We start from the raw sequence: 18,996 nt of genomic DNA, 5'->3' as shown, positions 1-18,996 counted from the left end.
CTTTAAATGAAAATATATCATTTTAACAGGATTATTGTTAATTAGCAAGAGGTTAAATTTCAACATAGATCCTTAATCTAGTCTCTCTGCTGATCTGCCGATTATAACTTGTCAATTATTCCCTTTTGTCCTTACCTTGGCATGATCATACAGTTCAAGACCCAACATTTTCAAACTAAGTCCTAAACATTTTTCCCTTCCTAAGAATTCTTGTAGCATATGTATTTGTTATGGGAGCCACTTGCTAGTGGTTGCTGGATGTTATGGGAGCCACCTGCCAGGGGCTGCTGGGGATCCAACTGAGACCAATAGAATGGATCCCTTCATGTGAGAGGATGATAATGGTACAAGAAGACTGAGAGGCTGTTACATTCTCTGATCTCTCTCCTCTTTCCTCTTGCCTCCAATTTGTTTCATTCCCAATGCACAAGCAACATCTGTGTCAATAAAAGCTGATTTGCAATTCCTTCAGGGGTATTATGATTCACAGCTGTGGGGGGCTTTTGGCGAACCAAACTGCCTCTTCACATTTAGGCGTAGTTCTTAATAATTCCCTGTTTTTTGTTTTATGGGAACACGATTAATTTCCCCAAAAAACTTGGTCAGTAAGTTTGTCCAATATTGTGAAACAGCTGTTATCTGAGTCCATGTGCTGAGGAATGCAAACAGCACTATTACCTCTGGATGGTTGTAAGGTGAGATACTATAGCAGGTATTGAATCTTGTGAGATGCAATTTTTCTGATAAACAGAAGAGGACTATGGTCAGAACAGGCATTTTTCATCAGTCTCCTGCCTCAGCCCTGTGATGTGTTGGCCCATTTAATTATCTCGACTGAAAAAGTCTTAGTAGGCCTCTTCTCCCTTTGCTTTCTTGCGGGTAACTGAAGCAACTCTCTTGGGAGGATCCTACTCACCAACAGCTCAGAAGCTGCTGCTTCTTTGCTTCTTATGTTAATTGTATTCCTGTTTGGGTGCCATTTGTTACAAGGAGACTGAGAGGCAGTTGCATTCTCTGATCTCTCTTCTCTCTCCTCTTCCCTTCAATTTATTTCATTTCCAATCCACAAGCAACATATGTGTCTGTAAAGACTGATTTGCAATTCCTTCAGGATTGTTATGATTCACAGCTGGAAGGGCTTTCAGAGAACCGGTCTATCCCTTCACACTTGGGCGTGGTTCTTAACATGTATTAAAATGTGTTATGTTTTTGACATATTTTCTAGGCTAGAAATTTTTTTTTAATATAAATGGATATTCATATATTAGTAATGCATTTATTAAACTATGTACTTTGAATACTGTTAAATTGATATTGACAAATTTTATAAATCTTTTCAGACTATTAAGACTTTCTCTTTTTAAAGATTAATGATTGGGGGCAGCTAGGTGACATAGTAGATAGAACACCAGCCCTGAAGTTGGGAGGACCTGAGTTCAAATCTGGCCTCAGACACTTAACACTTCCTAGCTCTGTAACCCTGGGCAAGTCACTTAACCCCAATTGCCTCAGCCAAACAAAATAAATAAATAAATAAAATATTAATGATTAAGCTTACTGATTTTCTAAATTACACAATAAGGTTGCATAAGTCCTAAATGTATATTATGTTGTCTATTTATCATAGAAATCTGAAGATTACAAGTTTTTATTAAAGGCAAAATGATTATAATGTACAGGCCCATAGTATAATGGTAGATCATTATATAGAGTCATAACCCTAAAATTAGATCTTTTTAAAAGGGAAAAAAAGTAAAGATATGAACTGAAAAATGAGTATTGTTGTTACTTACACTCTAGTTCTGTATAAGCAGATTTATTTTTGTACTAATATTACACTTCTTTAGCATAAACCTCACTTGTCTTTCTAAGCAGTTAATTTTTTTTTTTTTTTTTTTTTGGTCAGAATAGGAAAATAAAATCTTAGTTTTTGCTTCTTTTTTTCCCTTAGAAGCATTTAATTCTTGGATCAGAGGCTCTTAATTTAATTGTAGATCAAATGAACTTATTAGCTAGTTTTAGCCTTCAACATAATTTTGCCTTGTCTGTTGTCCACTTTGGGGAAATTGACAGTACCCCGAAATTCAACCCTGAGGGGATGTTATCCCCAGGCCTCTCTCATCTAGTGGAATGCTACCAGACTCAGGATCTGTCTCCTCATTGTCATTGTCGTACTGCACTGATGACCTGCCTTCCTCTATGCACACATGTCCTTACACATATATCCAACTTTTTTCTATTGTAACTGGAGATCAGGGCTAGCTCATTTAGCCTTATCATGGTGGGAGGATTGTGGCTTGGGAATCAGATACTCCTTTAGAGAAAGTCTAACTTCCCCTATTATGCTTTAGCAACCTTGGATCCCCAATTTAATTTTTAGCTATTATCGTGAATCAAGAATAGCTTTGGTTGAATTTGTCTCAGGTACCCAAATTTCTTGTTATAGAGCCATATGCTTATGGTGACTCTTTTTTTTTTTTTTTTTTGGTCCTATATGTCTTTATATTAGATTGATTGAACAAAGGATTTTCATAAATAGACATTAATTTCCTAGGTATCTTAATGAACAGAGATGACATATTTAATTACTATATAGTCAATGAACACATCAAAAATAGTAGTTTTTGATGTAGCGAGAATAGTAGACTTTTAGAGGTAGGATATCATTAAAAGCTTTCAAATGAGTAACTTTCCTTTATGTTGGGAGGTGCCCAAACATGTTGCTTTGAAGTATAGAAAGTAGTAGTAAAATTTCCTCGAGTTTTGTTTCTTTGTTAAAAGTTTGTATCATTTAAACCAAGCTATTTAATTGATGCATTATTCTAAAGTGGTAAAATGAGAGAATGTTTGTCCTATTTTGTTCTACTTTCTTTGAAATTGAAAAGTGAAATGATTTATTAGCTCTATTTCTTATAGTCATTTCTTCAAAATTTAACAGCTTTGACTTATAACTTATAAAACATCTATTTGAACTGTTTTATTAGGATTAATATATTTCCATTTGTGGAATTATTTATTAAATAATTTATTGAAATTTATTGACAGATCTACTTGACTAAGAAGAAATAACTTGGAAATAAATGTGTTAGGAAAATAATGACTTGGTACATGAATGAAGCTCATCTAGCACATGGGATATTAAAAATCTTTCCTAGTGATTCATGTTTCATTCTTATGAATGTTGTTTAACAGGTTGTTTTCCTCTGGTTATATGTTTGTCACTAAATTAATCAACAAAATCTTTCAAACTTTGAACTTGCTGAAGTTTGCTCACTAACTGCTAGTGCATTCCTTTGGCAGGGCCTATCTGGATTCTGAAGTTGCAATATCTGAGACGCTGGTTCAGAAGTACAGCAAATCTGCACTTGGTCATGTCAACTGCACAATCAAAGAACTCAGGCGCCTCTTCCTAGTTGATGATCTAGTTGATTCTTTGAAGGTAGGTTTGTTGACTGTATACATTTCTGATTTAAGACTTGGTTTCTAGCTAATTCTAATTCTTGTCACAGAAGCTACTGACAAAGAAGATTAAGACAGTATGTTAGGTAAAATTGACCTTTACCTTATATGAGGAGATAAGGAAGGCACTAAAATAAGTGCTTTCATTAGCAGAAGAAACTACCTCTGGTAATACAAGTCAGCAACTTCTCTGCAACCTAGTCTTGGAGAGCTGCCTAGAGCTCCAAGCAGTTCTGGGACCTCTTCTTTATGGCTCACAGGCAGTTCTTAAGTCTTCTTGTCTCCAACTCTAGATCTCTAGCCTTTTACCCTTTATACTCATTATGACTCAGTCCACAAAATCCTTTTTGTATTCTTTATCATGTCATGGAACTGATCTTTAGTTCTGTTTCTTATAGTCATTTCTTCAAAATTTAACAGCTTTGACTTATAACTTATAAAACATCTATTTGAACTGTTTTATTAGGATTAATATATTTCCATTTGTGGAATTATTTATTAAATAATTTATTGAAATTTATTGACAGATCTACTTGACTAAGAAGAAATAACTTGGAAATAAATGTGTTAGGAAAATAATGACTTGGTACATGAATGAAGCTCATCTAGCACATGGGATATTAAAAATCTTTCCTAGTGATTCATGTTTCATTCTTATGAATGTTGTTTAACAGGTTGTTTTCCTCTGGTTATATGTTTGTCACTAAATTAATCAACAAAATCTTTCAAACTTTGAACTTGCTGAAGTTTGCTCACTAACTGCTAGTGCATTCCTTTGGCAGGGCCTATCTGGATTCTGAAGTTGCAATATCTGAGACGCTGGTTCAGAAGTACAGCAAATCTGCACTTGGTCATGTCAACTGCACAATCAAAGAACTCAGGCGCCTCTTCCTAGTTGATGATCTAGTTGATTCTTTGAAGGTAGGTTTGTTGACTGTATACATTTCTGATTTAAGACTTGGTTTCTAGCTAATTCTAATTCTTGTCACAGAAGCTACTGACAAAGAAGATTAAGACAGTATGTTAGGTAAAATTGACCTTTACCTTATATGAGGAGATAAGGAAGGCACTAAAATAAGTGCTTTCATTAGCAGAAGAAACTACCTCTGGTAATACAAGTCAGCAACTTCTCTGCAACCTAGTCTTGGAGAGCTGCCTAGAGCTCCAAGCAGTTCTGGGACCTCTTCTTTATGGCTCACAGGCAGTTCTTAAGTCTTCTTGTCTCCAACTCTAGATCTCTAGCCTTTTACCCTTTATACTCATTATGACTCAGTCCACAAAATCCTTTTTGTATTCTTTATCATGTCATGGAACTGATCTTTAGTTCTGTTTTTCTGGCTTCCAAGTATGGTCCTAACTTTCTAGCAAAGTACAGAGCTAATTTTCAGTCTGTTTCAAGTTGCTAATTCTTTTTTTGGGAGCGGAGGGGTGGAGAGAATAAAAACTAATGAAACAACTGAAAATACAAAATGACCTCCAGACCTCTGCTTTTTGGAGTGAAGATGGCAAATCTGGGTACAAAAAAGGGAGACGTTAGAAGGTTCTAAGAAGCAGCATTGGAAATTTTATAAGTGTTCATGGAATGCTACCGGGATTCATCAGTCCTTTCATTCATTAATATTTGAATATTGAAAGAACACTTCAGATAGTTTTTTAAACTGATCATTCAGTAAGACTTGTTAATATTAACAGGGATTTTTATTGTTATGGGGTTTAATTTGTATTTTTCAGTCCTTTCAGTTATATCTGACTCTTTGTGACCCCATTTGGGATTTTCTTGGCAAAGATACTGGAGAAATTTGTTACTTTTTTCTCCATTGATTTAAATACCATATCTTAGTTGAAGGGTAATAAAGATAGTCTTCTCTAAAAGAGTTTTCTCTGGGTGACTCTATATATATAGCATTTAGTGGGGGCAGGTAGGTGGTGCAATGGATAGAGCACCAGCCCTGAAGTCAAGAGGAACTGAGTTCACATTTGGCCTCGGACACCTAATACTTCCTAGCTGTGTGATCCTGGACAAGTCACTTAACCCCAATTGCCTCAGCAAAAAAAAAAAAAAAAAATCATGCAGAAACTTGAAAATCCATGATTTTAATAATAGGATTTGTTCACTTACCTGTCCTAAACATAATTAATTTCTAAAACTGAGGAAAAACAGCTTGTAAGCAAGTAGTATGTAGTAAATCCATTTTGTTTCAATTTAATCATAAACTATCAGAACTATAGACTTTTAGAACCAAGAAAAATCTTTTAAATGTTTCTCTAATCCAGTAATCTAGCTGTGGAAACTGAAGAGACCAGCTAGTTGATTCTTAATCTGTACCCCTCTTTTTTTCTGATTTATTTATCCTCTTTGGTAACTAGGTGTAAGGATAATGTTTGGTCCTAATTTATGAAGCTGAGGGGGCAGTGTGTTGTAGTTTTTAGTGCCCCAAAGGTGAGTAAATATGAAGGGATGACTTGAAGTACAGTAGATTTTGTTTGGGTAGTAACTTCCATAAGTAGAGACAAAGGCTAGTTGGAGGAACCTTTACAATCTCTTCAGTGAACTGGATATTTATTGTGAAACCGCCCTTTTTTTTTTTTTTTTTTTTTTAACATTTAAAAAAACTCAAGCCTTCTAAATATTTTTAATCCTTTTCTATTCTTGCCATGCATTGGCTATCTGGAGTCAGACATGGCTACCTAAACTCCCCAAAGCGTGAACTAATTCTTAGGAATTATTAAGGAGCAGTCATATGTAAGTCTTAAGAAATTTAGTTTCCTTGAGGAAGGAATTGGGTTTTCATTTTTCTTGCTTGGATATATGTACAATTTAACAATTTCAGTAAACTTTTTGAAGCTAGGTCAAAATAAGTGGTTTTGGGGCTTTGGCTCTGATATTTCTGGCAGTGTGACTTTAGGCATCTTACTTTACAGTTCTTTAGTTTTCTCACCTTGAAAATGAGGATATTAAAGGTATTCGGCAAACTTTTTAGAGTCCATTACCTGTAATGCAAGCTTATTATCATTACCAGTACTGCTGCTCTAATTAGTTTAGTTATTCCTCACAGAAGTTACATATTTTAATTATAATTCTCTACCAGGTCTTTGGATTGCTCTGACTTTTTTCTGAGTATAATAGAGGAGATATAAGGCACATAGCTATTCAATAAACTAACAGTATATTCCTGTATAATTTGGTGATTCCATGACTACTTTTGTAGGATCATGTTAAAACATAGCTTAATAATTTGTTTTAGACTCTTCATGCCATCATTTTCCCTTTTTGTGAAGTGCTTATATTTGTTACTCAATTCATTGGAATGTTTGAAAAGATAGTATAAAATACATTCCTTGGGGGGGATGGAGGGAAAAGGGAGGGGGAGTTCGCAGTATAACTTAATTTTAAAATTAATTTTCCTTTAAAAAATCCAAAATAATTTTAAAATGAGTTAACATAATAGACACTAAAATAGTCCTAAAATACTGTTAGTCCACCAGAACAAAAGAGTATATGGGTTCTGGAAGGGGTTTTGGGAGAGGATTGGTGGTAATATAACTTGGACATAGAGCATATGTAAAAAGGCAGTAAAGGTAATATGGAATTACAGATTTTAGGCCCATTACCTAATAGAGATGGTTTTATTTATCTTTATACCTTCTCAGTACCTTGTATAGGGCATTATGCATAATAAGTACAGAAATATTTGCATATATGAATGAACTTTAGTGTAGCTTTGAAATGTGGTGTGACTTTTCAGAATCTTCAGAAACAATTATTTTTGGAATATATCAGTCAGAAACTGGGTGACTGAACACAAATGTTGTTAAAGGTGAATTTTAGTAGAGGTATGGTGAAATAGGAAGCCAAAGAAAGTTTCTGCAAAATGTTTTATTAGGTACAAACCAAAAGTGGGGCTTTCTGTTTGTTCTGTGTAGAGATAATTGCTAATCAGCTTTGGTTCTTTTAATGGCAGCTTATCAACCAAAGAAGACTGTTTTTGCATATAACTTAAGACATTTGCTAATGGAGGACATATCTTTCTCATATAAAGATAACCTAAAGATTTTTGGGGTGAATTATATTTATCAAGATTGTTTTCTAAGATGTTGTTTATTTTTAAAGTCCCTTATGAAATCAGAATAAGTAGAGTGTTAAAATATTTGTTAAAAGCCGGGCAAGAGACAAAATAAATACCTTGAGAGAATTCAATGCGAACATTATTTTAAATTACTGTTTTATGCAAATATGATTGTAAAGAACAATTCAAGTATATATTTTAGAACACTTTAGAATTTGGGCTATTTACCGTTTTTCAATTTAAAGATGAGAAAAAATGACAACTAGGGAATTTGAATAACTCACCCTGACAAGGCATACAGTTAGGAAGGGATAGAACCATATCTTGATCTTCTGATTCCAAATATGTTGGTTTTTTTCCCATGCCAACATGGGATGAGGGGGAACAAGTTTAGCTCATGTACAGAAATTGCTTCTGGGTAGATAGAACTTTTTTTTTTGAATACTATTGAATAAACTTGTTTTCTAAAAAATTAAGCAGTTCTATGTGTATTGTTGCAAACTTTAAAAAGCTTAAAATAATTGCATGGGTTTTGCTTGTGAAATCAAGTAGGAATAAAATTAAATTACGCAAGTTCTGACTCAACTTTCCTTTGTTTTCAGTCAATACTTGACTTCCTATCTAGATTTTGTTAGTAGTTAGTATAAACTCTAGCCTCCAATAGTTTTGCTTGAATTATTATTATTATTATTTGGTAAAAAAGATTAATTTTTGCAAGTACTTTTAGATGACTTTGAGAGGCAAGTATAGATTACAAAGGAATTGGTTCATTACTGATTTGGATGTTCCAAAGAGTTTTTATAAGTTATTAAAAGTTTACTTTGCCAAGGCTAAGTACAGTGCATTGCACATAGTGTGTAATGAAATGATTATACAAATCAATAAAAAAAAATTCCCTTTGAAAATGTAACGATTTCAGTATTCTTGGAAACAACAATTAAAATATTAGAGATGGGCTAAGTGAAATATTGTATACTTTATACTAAAACATAGTACTTTTAAGCTTAATAACCTTCTAAACTGCAGAGAATTTTCATCAACTCTAATGCGTTAGCAGTTTGTAAAGATTCCAACAAGACATCATGTTATAAGTAGATGATGAGCCATATAAAATTTCTGAATAGCAATTGCTCCTGATCTATGAAACTAGACCAATATTTTACATTTACATAAAAATTCTTAAGGCTATGGTTAATAACAACAAAATAAATTGGACTAAAATTGGCAGTCTTATTCCTTTATAATCATACCTACTTGTCCCTATCCAGATTGAAAAGTTAAATCATGAGATTGTAGATGGACTAGGTTCTATAATAATATAATTTAAAAAATGTATAATATAATATAAAATAAAAAGTAATACTAAAACCAAGCAGAGAGATAGGCCTCTAAGAAAAACTAACCGGGCTATTTTGGAAAGAGAAAATAAACATTTGGATTTTATCAGCTGGCTGTATTTGGAGTGATTATTACTCTGAGCTGAAACTAAGGCTGCCTCCAGAAAACCTCCCTAAGAAACCTGCTCTCTCAGAGAACCATTATATTTTAAAGAAGAAGAACACCACATAAATTGAATTTGTGTGAGTCACTCTAATCTTAAGAAAACATGATGGTAGTTACCTACATTTATAAAGATTCTCAAGTAACAAAATGGAAGTCACCTTAACAGTGTGTAGTGGATTTACAGTATCCCCCCCCCCATTTTTTTGGGCCCCATTTAGGAAAGGTTCCTCCCATCTCCCATCCTCCTCTGAAACAATTTCTAAATCAAAATGATTTGTTTGCAAACAATTATGGAGGAAGATGACACCCAAGGTTAATATCTTTTCACAAAATATCACAAAGTTATTGAAGAAAAAAGGCACCATCTGAGAACTTGGTGGAAGATTGAGATCAAACCCAAGAGTATTAGTAGAGAATCCTCAAGAAACCAGTGGACAGGGAGTGGAATTAACATGTGAGTTTGCTTGGTGAGTGGGTTTTCAGGAGCAGCCCTGCTTCCTAACTGCTTCTGTGTCCTTGGTACATTAAGGTCTGCTGCGGGAACTATGGAACTTGTCACAAATGTAATGATAAATAATAGAGGTGGATAGCAATAAGACCTGTGCTCAACTCCCTCTTCAAAAGTAGAGCCAGCATCTTTTCAGTAATGTAAGTGTTTGAGAGAGTTTTCTGGAGCACAGAGGCAGGGATGATTTGTCCAGGCTCACTTTGCTGGTGTGTGTCATAGACAGGATTTGAACCTTACTTCTAGGCTCTGAAGCCAGCTGTCTACTGTGTCTTGTTGCCTATTGTGTATAAATGACAAAGTAAAAAGAAAAGGTTAACAAAAAATTGTAAATAATTTTATATTTACTCTTAATCATGAAACAAAAAAAAATCCCATATTTTTATTGATTATAGTCTAATCAAACTAAATAAACTTATTTGTTCTTATCCATTTTAATTGTGTGTGTGTGCATATATATTTAATATATAATTCTTAAACAAGCAAGATTGCCTTTTAGGTCACAGTATATTTAAAACAGCAAACTAGAAAGAATATTAGGGGATTATGTGAAAGTATTGTTACTGGCACTGCTACATTTCACTGTGTGCATACTTTGTGTGCAGTCTGTTTTTATTTCTCCCTTCCCAAAATTACCATGACTATCCAAAGACAATTTTAACTGGGAAAACATGGGCTTTTCTAGCATGGTATTTGCTTATAAGATGAAACATTTTTTTGGAAATATAAACATTTTCCATAGATTAGAATTGGGTCCAATATCATCTTACCAGTTTGCTCTACCACAGCATCCAGCCAGATTGTAAATACAGTATAGTGTTTGTGATCATTTCTGTAGGAGGGATTTCTACATGAATTGTGATGTTAAATGGGATAAGTATCTTAAGTTCTCTGCTGCCAAGATTCTTTGATAATGCTTAGACATTTCTGATTTAATTTTTCATTGATTAGAGTGTTTGTAGTGGTCATTTGGAAGATTAAAATTAAGTACTTTTGAAAGATATTTAGTGAAATATTGCTATTTTCTCCTGAATACACTTGATGTTTAACCAAATGCTGATGCTTCAGTGGATCCAGCATTTTATTGATTTATTATTCTCTCTCAAGTACAAATCTATCCCATTTAGGCTTTTCCATCTTATCTGGTTTTTGCCCCCATCTTTCCACAAGTTCTCCTTAGAGGAGACTAACACTTTCTAGTGTTGGAAGCCTTCTGGTATTTCATGTTTACCATTACGACCTTCAGGTGTTATATTCTTCAAGGGTTATTTATCTATTATAATTGCTCATGCTATGCTCATGGATGTCTTGAATTACATACAGCCAAATTATTGTTGGAAATGCCCAAAAGCCACTTAAACTTTTCTCTACAAAATTGTACTCTATTTCCACAACTCCAGATTGCCAAAGGCCTTGTCAGCAGTTATGAATTCTGTCAAGCTGAAAAAAACTGAATACAGTCCCAGAGACATAGTGGCTGCAGCATACCCCAAGAGCCTCTTGATTTAACTCTGCTAGTTTGGGGCACTTAGAAATGAACAGAAGCTTTCCCAATAGGTGATGAATTCCTTGTTCCATAACAACCTGAAGGTTACACCTGGGTTATATCTTGAAAAATGGTTGTGAAAAATCTGCTGTCTTTTCTCTTAATTACTGATGTTTGAGCTTGTACTTAATGATCATATGTGAGAGAAAACAGATGCTATATAGAATAAATTTGCTTGTGTGCTAGAGAGACTAGACTTTATAGTCCTATTCATTTTCTGAACCACCTTCCTCTCCTCAATTCTGCCCCCCCCAAAAAAAAAAGAAAGAAAGAAAGAAAGAAAGAAAGAAAGAAAATGCTGTCAGTGCTTTCAAGATTGGATCAGTAGTCCTTTTTTTTGTCCTTCATGTTGTATGTGGAAACCCTGGCTTTTCAGGAGGGGCTTTCAGTAATCAAATGACATTTGAACCTTTGAAGCTCAGCCTAGAGTGACTGATTTACATGGACCAGGTGTGAAATCTTCAGTAAAACATCGTCTATATCTGAGTTTCCTTAGTTATCAAAGTTAACTTAATTGCTATATTGAAATTAAACTTTATCATGTGTAACATGATTGTAAATATATCAATAGTAGCTAAAGTGATGTCTAGTCCAGTGTTAAGGATTAATTGTTTTTCCCAGTGAACTTCTATTTGATAATAGACAAACACAGATTCGTGGCACCAAGCAAACTCACTGAAGTGCATAGTATATTTTTAGCTGTGTAGCTATTTATTGAGGGGAAGGGAGGAAGATGCTGACTGGACCTATGAGCAAAATCTTTTCACAGTAGTTCCACAACAGATGCTAAAAACAAAACACCTTTCATGTCTTGACCACTACTTGATTAAATGAGAGAGAACTGTAAGTTCTAATATTCAGGCCTGTGTTCGATTCAGTCAATTACAGAAGTAACTAGCCATTGTTCCTGTTCCTGAAACCACTTTTCAAATCCAGAATACAAAATTTTTTCTTAAACTTTATACATCTCAACTAGAGCAGAATTATCAGCTTTTTTTCAGATAACTTTGCAGATCCACAGGTTGGGATTTGGTGTGTTGCATCTCTTCCCTCCTCCCCCCACCCCTTTTTCTATTACAAGGGTTGTTGTGATGACTGATTTTATAAACTGCAAAGCCCTAAAATAATAGAAAGAGTCCTTGTGTATGTTGACTAATAGTGCTTTTGTGTAGAAGTATGGTGAGCCACTAAATATGACAAAAAAAACAAAAAAACAGTGACTGGATATTTGGGAACTTTGAGTGGACCATGAAAAGCAACTGTTCATGTTGGAAATATAATAAAAACAACACTGTTGATAAGTCTACTGCAAATGAAATCATAAAACAGTATCCTTAAAAACATCCAGGCTAGTTTTTGAACTGTGTAGCTGTTGATCCTTTGACTTTTTCTTGACTTGCCATGGCTATTCATTTCATTGTTAAAATTGTTCTAGTTTGTAGGTACTTTGCATTAAACAGAAAAATCTCCTGCCCAGTGGTGCAAATTCTGACTCCATTGAACCTTTTAAACTATTTGACCTGTCTCCTATGTACATATCAGCTTTTTGTGATTATATCAGCTAGGTTCTCTCCATTTGTGCCAAAGGTTCTTTTTTGTGCCCTGCCCCCTTTTGTCAGTCTTAGAGTCTATGCCTTCTCAGATTGCTTTTAAAATGCATAAAATACATAAGATTAAAGAAAGCCAATTTTATTGTTCTGTGGTTACAAAAATATTTTTAAAAAATTCACAGATTTCAGATGCTAGAATTGCTAATCTATGCAGATCATGAACTGGTATACCTCAAAAAAAATACCAAAAAAAAAAATCATTTTGCTGATTGTTATATATACTTCTCCAAACTTAACTTAGATTGGTTCTTCAAGCCAGATATATTGCCCATCTTTAGTCCCATGTGTCTCTCTCTCCTCCCCCTCTCCCCCAGGTAGTTGGGGTTAAGTGACTTGTCTAGGGTCACACAGCTAGGAAGTGTTAAGTATCTGAGGCCAGATTTCAACTCAGGTCCTCTTGACTTCAGGGCTGGCGCTCTATCCACTGTGCCATCTAACTGCCCCTTCCATATGTCTTTGAAGCTTTCTAGTTTGATAGATTTGGCTAGAGTTTGACTCTGTGGTTAGTGTTCAGGAACTCGGTTTTCTCCACAATATGATGAAGCAATTGGAGAAGGCATTTAAAATAATAAAATTGTAGTATATTTAGAGCAAAAAAAACCCATGGTGCTCATTTAGCTCAATCTTCTTGTTTTACAAATGACATTTCTGAATTTCAGGTTCTTTTTGTATTCTAGTGGTACATGCCTCTCAGGGTTGTTATGTGACTCAAATGAGATAATTTATGGAAAGTATATTGCAGACTTTAAAGCATTCTATAAATGGCAGTGGTTATTGTACTATAAATGTTGGGAAAGAAGGAAGATAAGCTAAAGCTTTGGTTCTGTAATTATGGTCCAGCTTGCTTAGACTAGGTTCACCTAGCTACCTTGCCATACCAGGCATGATGGTATGGATCAAGATTATTACTTCCTTCAGATACAAACACAAGTGCAATGCAAAGCCTCTAAGTACCTACTTGCTGGATATTTATTTTGTAATGCATACATGTATATGTGTATCTATATACACATACATACCCAATGTATATTGTCTCCTCCTGTAGAATGTAAGGTTTTTGAGAGCTGGTTCTTTGCATCACCATTGCCTAGAACACTGCCTGGCACATATATAGCAGGATCTTATTAAGTATTTATTGATTGTTAAATACTGTTCAATCATTAGGGAGTTTTGGGGGATCAGAGACTAAAAAACTTGGTATGTAATAATACCACCTATAAATTAGTGGAGGGAAGAAGAGGGGGAGAGAGAATTTTAAGAGTATTAAAATTTGTTTACATATAATTGGGAAATATTTAATGAACTAAAAATAAATTTAAAGTATTATTGGGAGATATTTAACAAAATAATTAACAGTAAATAAAATATTACATTTTAAAACAAAGTCAACATGTCTTATAGGGATCTTTGTATATTATTTAGAGGCCCTCATTCTTATTTGAGTTGGATACCATTGTTCTAGGGTTGAGGATATGTGGTCTAGATGGGGCTTGTGGAGATGGAATATTGATGTGAGATAGGGTTGTAAAAAGTAGGTATGAAGCAATCAGTAAATATTTATTACTATGTACCAGGCACTGTTCTAAGCCCTGGGAATAAAAAAAGAGGCAGAGACAGTTTCTGCCCTCAAGGAACTCATAGTTTAATGGAGTATAGACAACATGCAACCAAACATATACAGAGCAAGCTATTGTGTACAGAGTCAATAGGAGATAGTTTTAAAAAAAGGGAAAGGGAAGGCATTGAAATTAAGAGGGATTGAGGAAGGCTCTGTATAAAAGCCAGGATTTTAGTTGGGACTTTAAAAGAAGCCCAGGGAGGTCAGTAGTTGGAAAAGGGAGTGGATTCCAAGCTTGGAGGATAGCCAGAGAATACCCAGAGCTGAGAGATAGAATGTCTTTTTTGTGTAACAGCCAGAAACCTCTGCCACTAGAGTACATGTCAAGGAGTAAGGGGTAAGAATAACTGATGACCCAATGGTAAAAGAGTGCTGAGCCTACAGTCTGGAGGTACTGAGTTCAAATCCAGCCTTGGATATTTTCTAGCTACAGGACTCTGGACAAGTCATTTAATTGTGTTTGCTTCAGTTTCCTCATTTGTAAAATGAGCTGGTAGGGAAATGGCAAACCAATCCAGTAATTTTGCCAAAACCCCAAAAGGTCAGACTTTATGGCAGGCTCTTACAACAGTCCAGGCATGTAGTGGTGAGAAGCCTGCAGCACAGTAGTGATGTTATCGATGGAAAGAAGAGAGCATCTTCTAGAGGGATGCACTTTGACAATAGATTGGCTGGGATGAAGACTCTGGGAGGACTGGGCTTGGCAGCCTAAAGGCCTGGAAGGGAGATGGTGCTCTGTACAGTTAGCAGGAAAGGTTGGAAGAGAAGAGTTAGAGGAACAATAAAATTCTTTGTTGAACACGGTGAGTTCAAGTTGTACACTGAACATCCAGTTCACGAGGCCAAGAGAAGCTGAAGTAGCCATTTTTATTGGTATTATCTAGAATAAAACTGTCTAAATGTTTTATTTTGGTGTGTCTACAAACTTGGTTAAAGATAATTTCTAAATGAGTTAAAAAATAAAAGATTACCATTTAGTGCATAGGAAGAATTGTTTTAGAAAAGTTTAATTCAAGAAGGAATGAATATGGGAATTTTGCCCATGCTTTTTTTATACCTTTTGTTTTTGTTTTTCATTTATAGTTTGCAGTATTGATGTGGATCTTTACTTATGTTGGTGCCTTGTTCAATGGCCTAACACTACTGATATTGGGTAAGTTTATAAAATTTTGGGGGGAAATAATCACAGTTATTAAAGACTGGAGAAAAGGTAAATACCAGTGTAGGAAACTTTCATTTATAAAGGTATAGTTAGCTATAGTGGGCCAATTTGGTTATAAAGGGTGCCTTTACCTGACAGATTCCAAAAAGAGGAAATTTTATGACCAAATTTATGACCCACCAAACAAAGCAAATATCATTTGGCTGAAAAATAGTTCCCTTTTAGCAGAGGTCCTTGCTTCAAATTTCACAGGAGAAATAGAGGCCATTCACTCTGAGTTTACTTTTCTCTTCTATGCTACGTTTCAAAATCTCGTTATCATCCCTTTTTTCCTTTATTCCAGTCTCTGATAAAAAGTTGTTCTCCAAATTTGCTTTAGTTAGAGAAAATATCCTTTCCTGCTTCTTACCGACAAGTCCAGATCTCACACATCTTTCAAAACAAAACAAACTTGATCTTCCCATTCCCTAATGCTATCATACATACTATATCTTCCTAGCCCAGCCTTTCTGTCAAATTCCTAAAAAAAATTTATTTTTGTTGCCTCCACTTCTTTTAAGCTCTTTGCAGTTTGACCCCTAACTTTATTATTCAGTTGAAACTGCTCTTTTTGTAAAGTACTTTGCAACTTATAAATGCTTTATGATACTTGCTATTATTATTTCCAAAGTTGGCAGTTATGTGTCACATACAAAGGGCTTTTCTCAATTCTCATCTTTATTCTCTCAAGCTTTTGAAGCTCTTGACTCCCCTCTTCGGGATGCTATCTCCTTATTAAGTTATTCATCTTGCCTGGTTATCCATGACTTCTAGTCTCTGGCACATTCATCACCCTTGACTTTTAGGGAAGGTTGCTCAAGACTGTCTCAGGTCCACTTTATTTCTTGTTGTGTGTCCTCTCTTAGTGATTCCTTCAGCTTCTGGATCTACAGTTTTCATTGTTATGCAGGTGACTTCCCCAGGTGATTTTCAGGTCTGTGTATCTCTCTTGTGACTTCCATTAGTCCCATGTCACCCTTTGCTTTGGGTAGCTAGGTGATATATTATTCATCTCACCTTGCACAAAGCAGGCTCATTATCTTTTTCCCCTGAAATCATCTCCTCCAACCATCCTTCTGGTCAGGTGCCTAGGTTTGGCCCTGATTCTCCACTCCACCCTAATATGTTTGACATTGTGTCCTTCTCCTTTTCTCTTATTTCTATAGTTGCTGTCTTCGTTCAGGCCTTACCACTTAATATCTGGATGGTGGAATAGCTTCTGAATTGGTCTTCCTGCCCCAAATCATTCTGTTTTTAGCTTAAGTTTTATATTTATTCATGTTTTTGTGTTATTTCTACCCAATAGTTTATAAGCTTTCTTAAGGCAAGGATCTGTCATCTTCACAGTGCTTAGCACATAGTAAGTGCTTAGCAAATTATGAATAGCATATAGAGGTATAAATTATTCTTCTACCTTTTCCTTGTATCCATTCCTTATGGTGGAAGGGGGAGGGAGACTATATCCAAGGGCTCTCATTGAAAGACTGTTCATTCCATTCATGGAGCACTGTATCAAGTTCTATTCAGTTAGGAAGTTTTTGTGATTCAGCTGTCACTAAGTGTTCCTGATATGGGTTTAAAATTCTGTTTCTTTTTTATTACAGCTCTGATTTCACTCTTCAGTGTTCCAGTTATTTATGAAAGGCATCAGGTGAGTTTAATGTGGAAGGCTTTATAGAATAATCTCATATAGTATGGAGTTTATGATGATGAGTTAAAGAAATAACCTTAATGAAATGATTTCTTAAGCATCTAGAATTGGACATTCATTTGCTTTCAAATTCTTTAACACTGCTAATTATAGCTACCAATCATTTTACCTTGTGTTTACAGACCCAGATTGATCATTATCTAGAACTTGTGAATAAGAATGTTAAAGATGCCATGGCTAAGTAAGTATCTGTCTTATTTTTATTTTAAATTTTTTTTTTTTGAGACGGTAACAAAAATAGCCATGTTGAGCACAAGGAATAACGCATGGTTTTTTAGTGACAGCTTATTCCAAATTATTTGTTGCCAATACGGCTAAAACGATATTTTTCAATTATTTAAATTGTACTTTTATATTTCAGACCATTATATTTGTAAACTCAATTTATAAGAAAAGAGTAGCTAAATGTAGTATATTTTTTCCAGTTTTAACATGTTGCAATGTTTCTAACTACTTTTATTTCAAAAAGAAGATATAGTCTATAAAATCCTTATCTTTAGAATTTTACTAATTTATTTTTTCCCTTTCACTTGTAGAATCCAAGCAAAAATCCCTGGATTGAAATGCAAAGCTGAGTAAAATCAGCAGTAAACACCTCTAAGAATTCATCATTCGGGGGGAATTTTCATTTGGATTCCATGGGGAGGGTCGGGGAAGAATGGAGCCTTGACATTGCAAAGCAGTCTCACAGATCTTTATTTTTTAGCAACACAGTGTTTGAGGAAAAAAACTTGTTTTGACTGCTATGTGTTTCATCATCTTAAGTATCGTAAGCTGCTATGTCTGGACTTCAGTCGTAATCATCTTTGTTTTTCCTTTGTGAGGCACTGGTTCTCACATAATGATCTGAGAAGGCTGTACATTGTGCTTCATTGGAGTTAGTCTTGCTGTGTTTCAGGAAGTTGTATAGCAGATGGAACTGTCGGGAGAACTCTTTCACAGTTTGTGCCCTGTGTATGGTCTGTGTAGAATGATGCAGATTTTCTAAAATAAAATGTTTAGAAGAGATCATACCACTAAAGCAAGAAAGAGAAAACTTGCATTCTTGGTATGAGTCTAGCTGTATTGTGATTTTACTGTTTTATTAATTGCCAATATATATAAATATATATAGTGTTTCACAAAGCTTAGACCTTTCAGCTGCCCCACAGTGCTTGATATTTCAAAGTTGATGGTTCTATGAATAGCTCTAAATCACATAAGCTAGAAAAAAGAAATTATATTTCTAGAACACTACCATCCATTTTCAACATAAAATTCAATCCCATTTCCATAGAAAGTCCATCCACAACATGCACTTCATTGCTCAGACCTACTGTAGTTAATTTCATCACACACTTTGGATCTATGGACTGAAACTAATGCTGAAAAAAAATGTTGTTTGGAAATATCAAACATTGTTATGCAAGAAATTACAAATTAAGATTTATTCAATTGCGGTTTAAGCTGTATCTGAACTAAGTCTGTGGAATGCATTGTGAAATGTAAAACCAACCAAGTATCAATAAAGCTTAGAGACTTAAAAATATTTTTGGTGTTTTGTTTTTTGTGAAACTAGCAAATTATTCAAAGGTTGTTTTTGCTTGTTTTTATTTTTGATATCCAATTGTTTAAAAACTTGGGAACTCTATCATTTGCTTCCACAAATTGAATGGAAATGTTCACTTCTTAGCTTTCAGTAAAGCTCATAATCCATCTCCTAGAAAATCAGTGTCCATTATGCTTTTGGATAGTCCACAAAGGCCAGATGACATGGTAGAATAGACTGAATACAGA

General features: G+C 34.7%; 1 protein-coding gene across 5 annotated transcripts in view; it reads left to right on the top strand.

Moving 5' to 3' along the window:
• The window catches only part of RTN4 (reticulon 4), a 68,396-nt gene extending 49,648 nt beyond the window's left edge, over positions 1 to 18,748 (top strand). For 4 of the 5 annotated variants that reach the window (XM_051975277.1, XM_051975279.1, XM_051975280.1 and 1 more), the window contains 5 exons: positions 3,301 to 3,439; positions 15,392 to 15,461; positions 17,114 to 17,160; positions 17,343 to 17,401; positions 17,757 to 18,748. In XM_051975277.1, coding sequence (XP_051831237.1) covers positions 3,301 to 3,439; positions 15,392 to 15,461; positions 17,114 to 17,160; positions 17,343 to 17,401; positions 17,757 to 17,799 — 358 coding nt within the window. In that variant the 3' untranslated portion in view covers positions 17,800 to 18,748. Of the gene's footprint in view, positions 1 to 3,300; positions 3,440 to 4,241; positions 4,381 to 15,391; positions 15,462 to 17,113; positions 17,161 to 17,342; positions 17,402 to 17,756 lie in introns of all 5 variants that reach the window. The other variant, XM_051975278.1, reaches the window with a different exon arrangement.
• Positions 18,749 to 18,996: the final 248 nt, after the last annotated feature.

The sequence above is a fragment of the Antechinus flavipes genome, chromosome 2 (assembly GCF_016432865.1).
Source record: "Antechinus flavipes isolate AdamAnt ecotype Samford, QLD, Australia chromosome 2, AdamAnt_v2, whole genome shotgun sequence".
NCBI lineage: Eukaryota > Metazoa > Chordata > Mammalia > Dasyuromorphia > Dasyuridae > Antechinus > Antechinus flavipes.
Note: the sequence above shows the minus strand (reverse complement) of the source record. Positions and strands in the feature narration are given on the sequence as shown.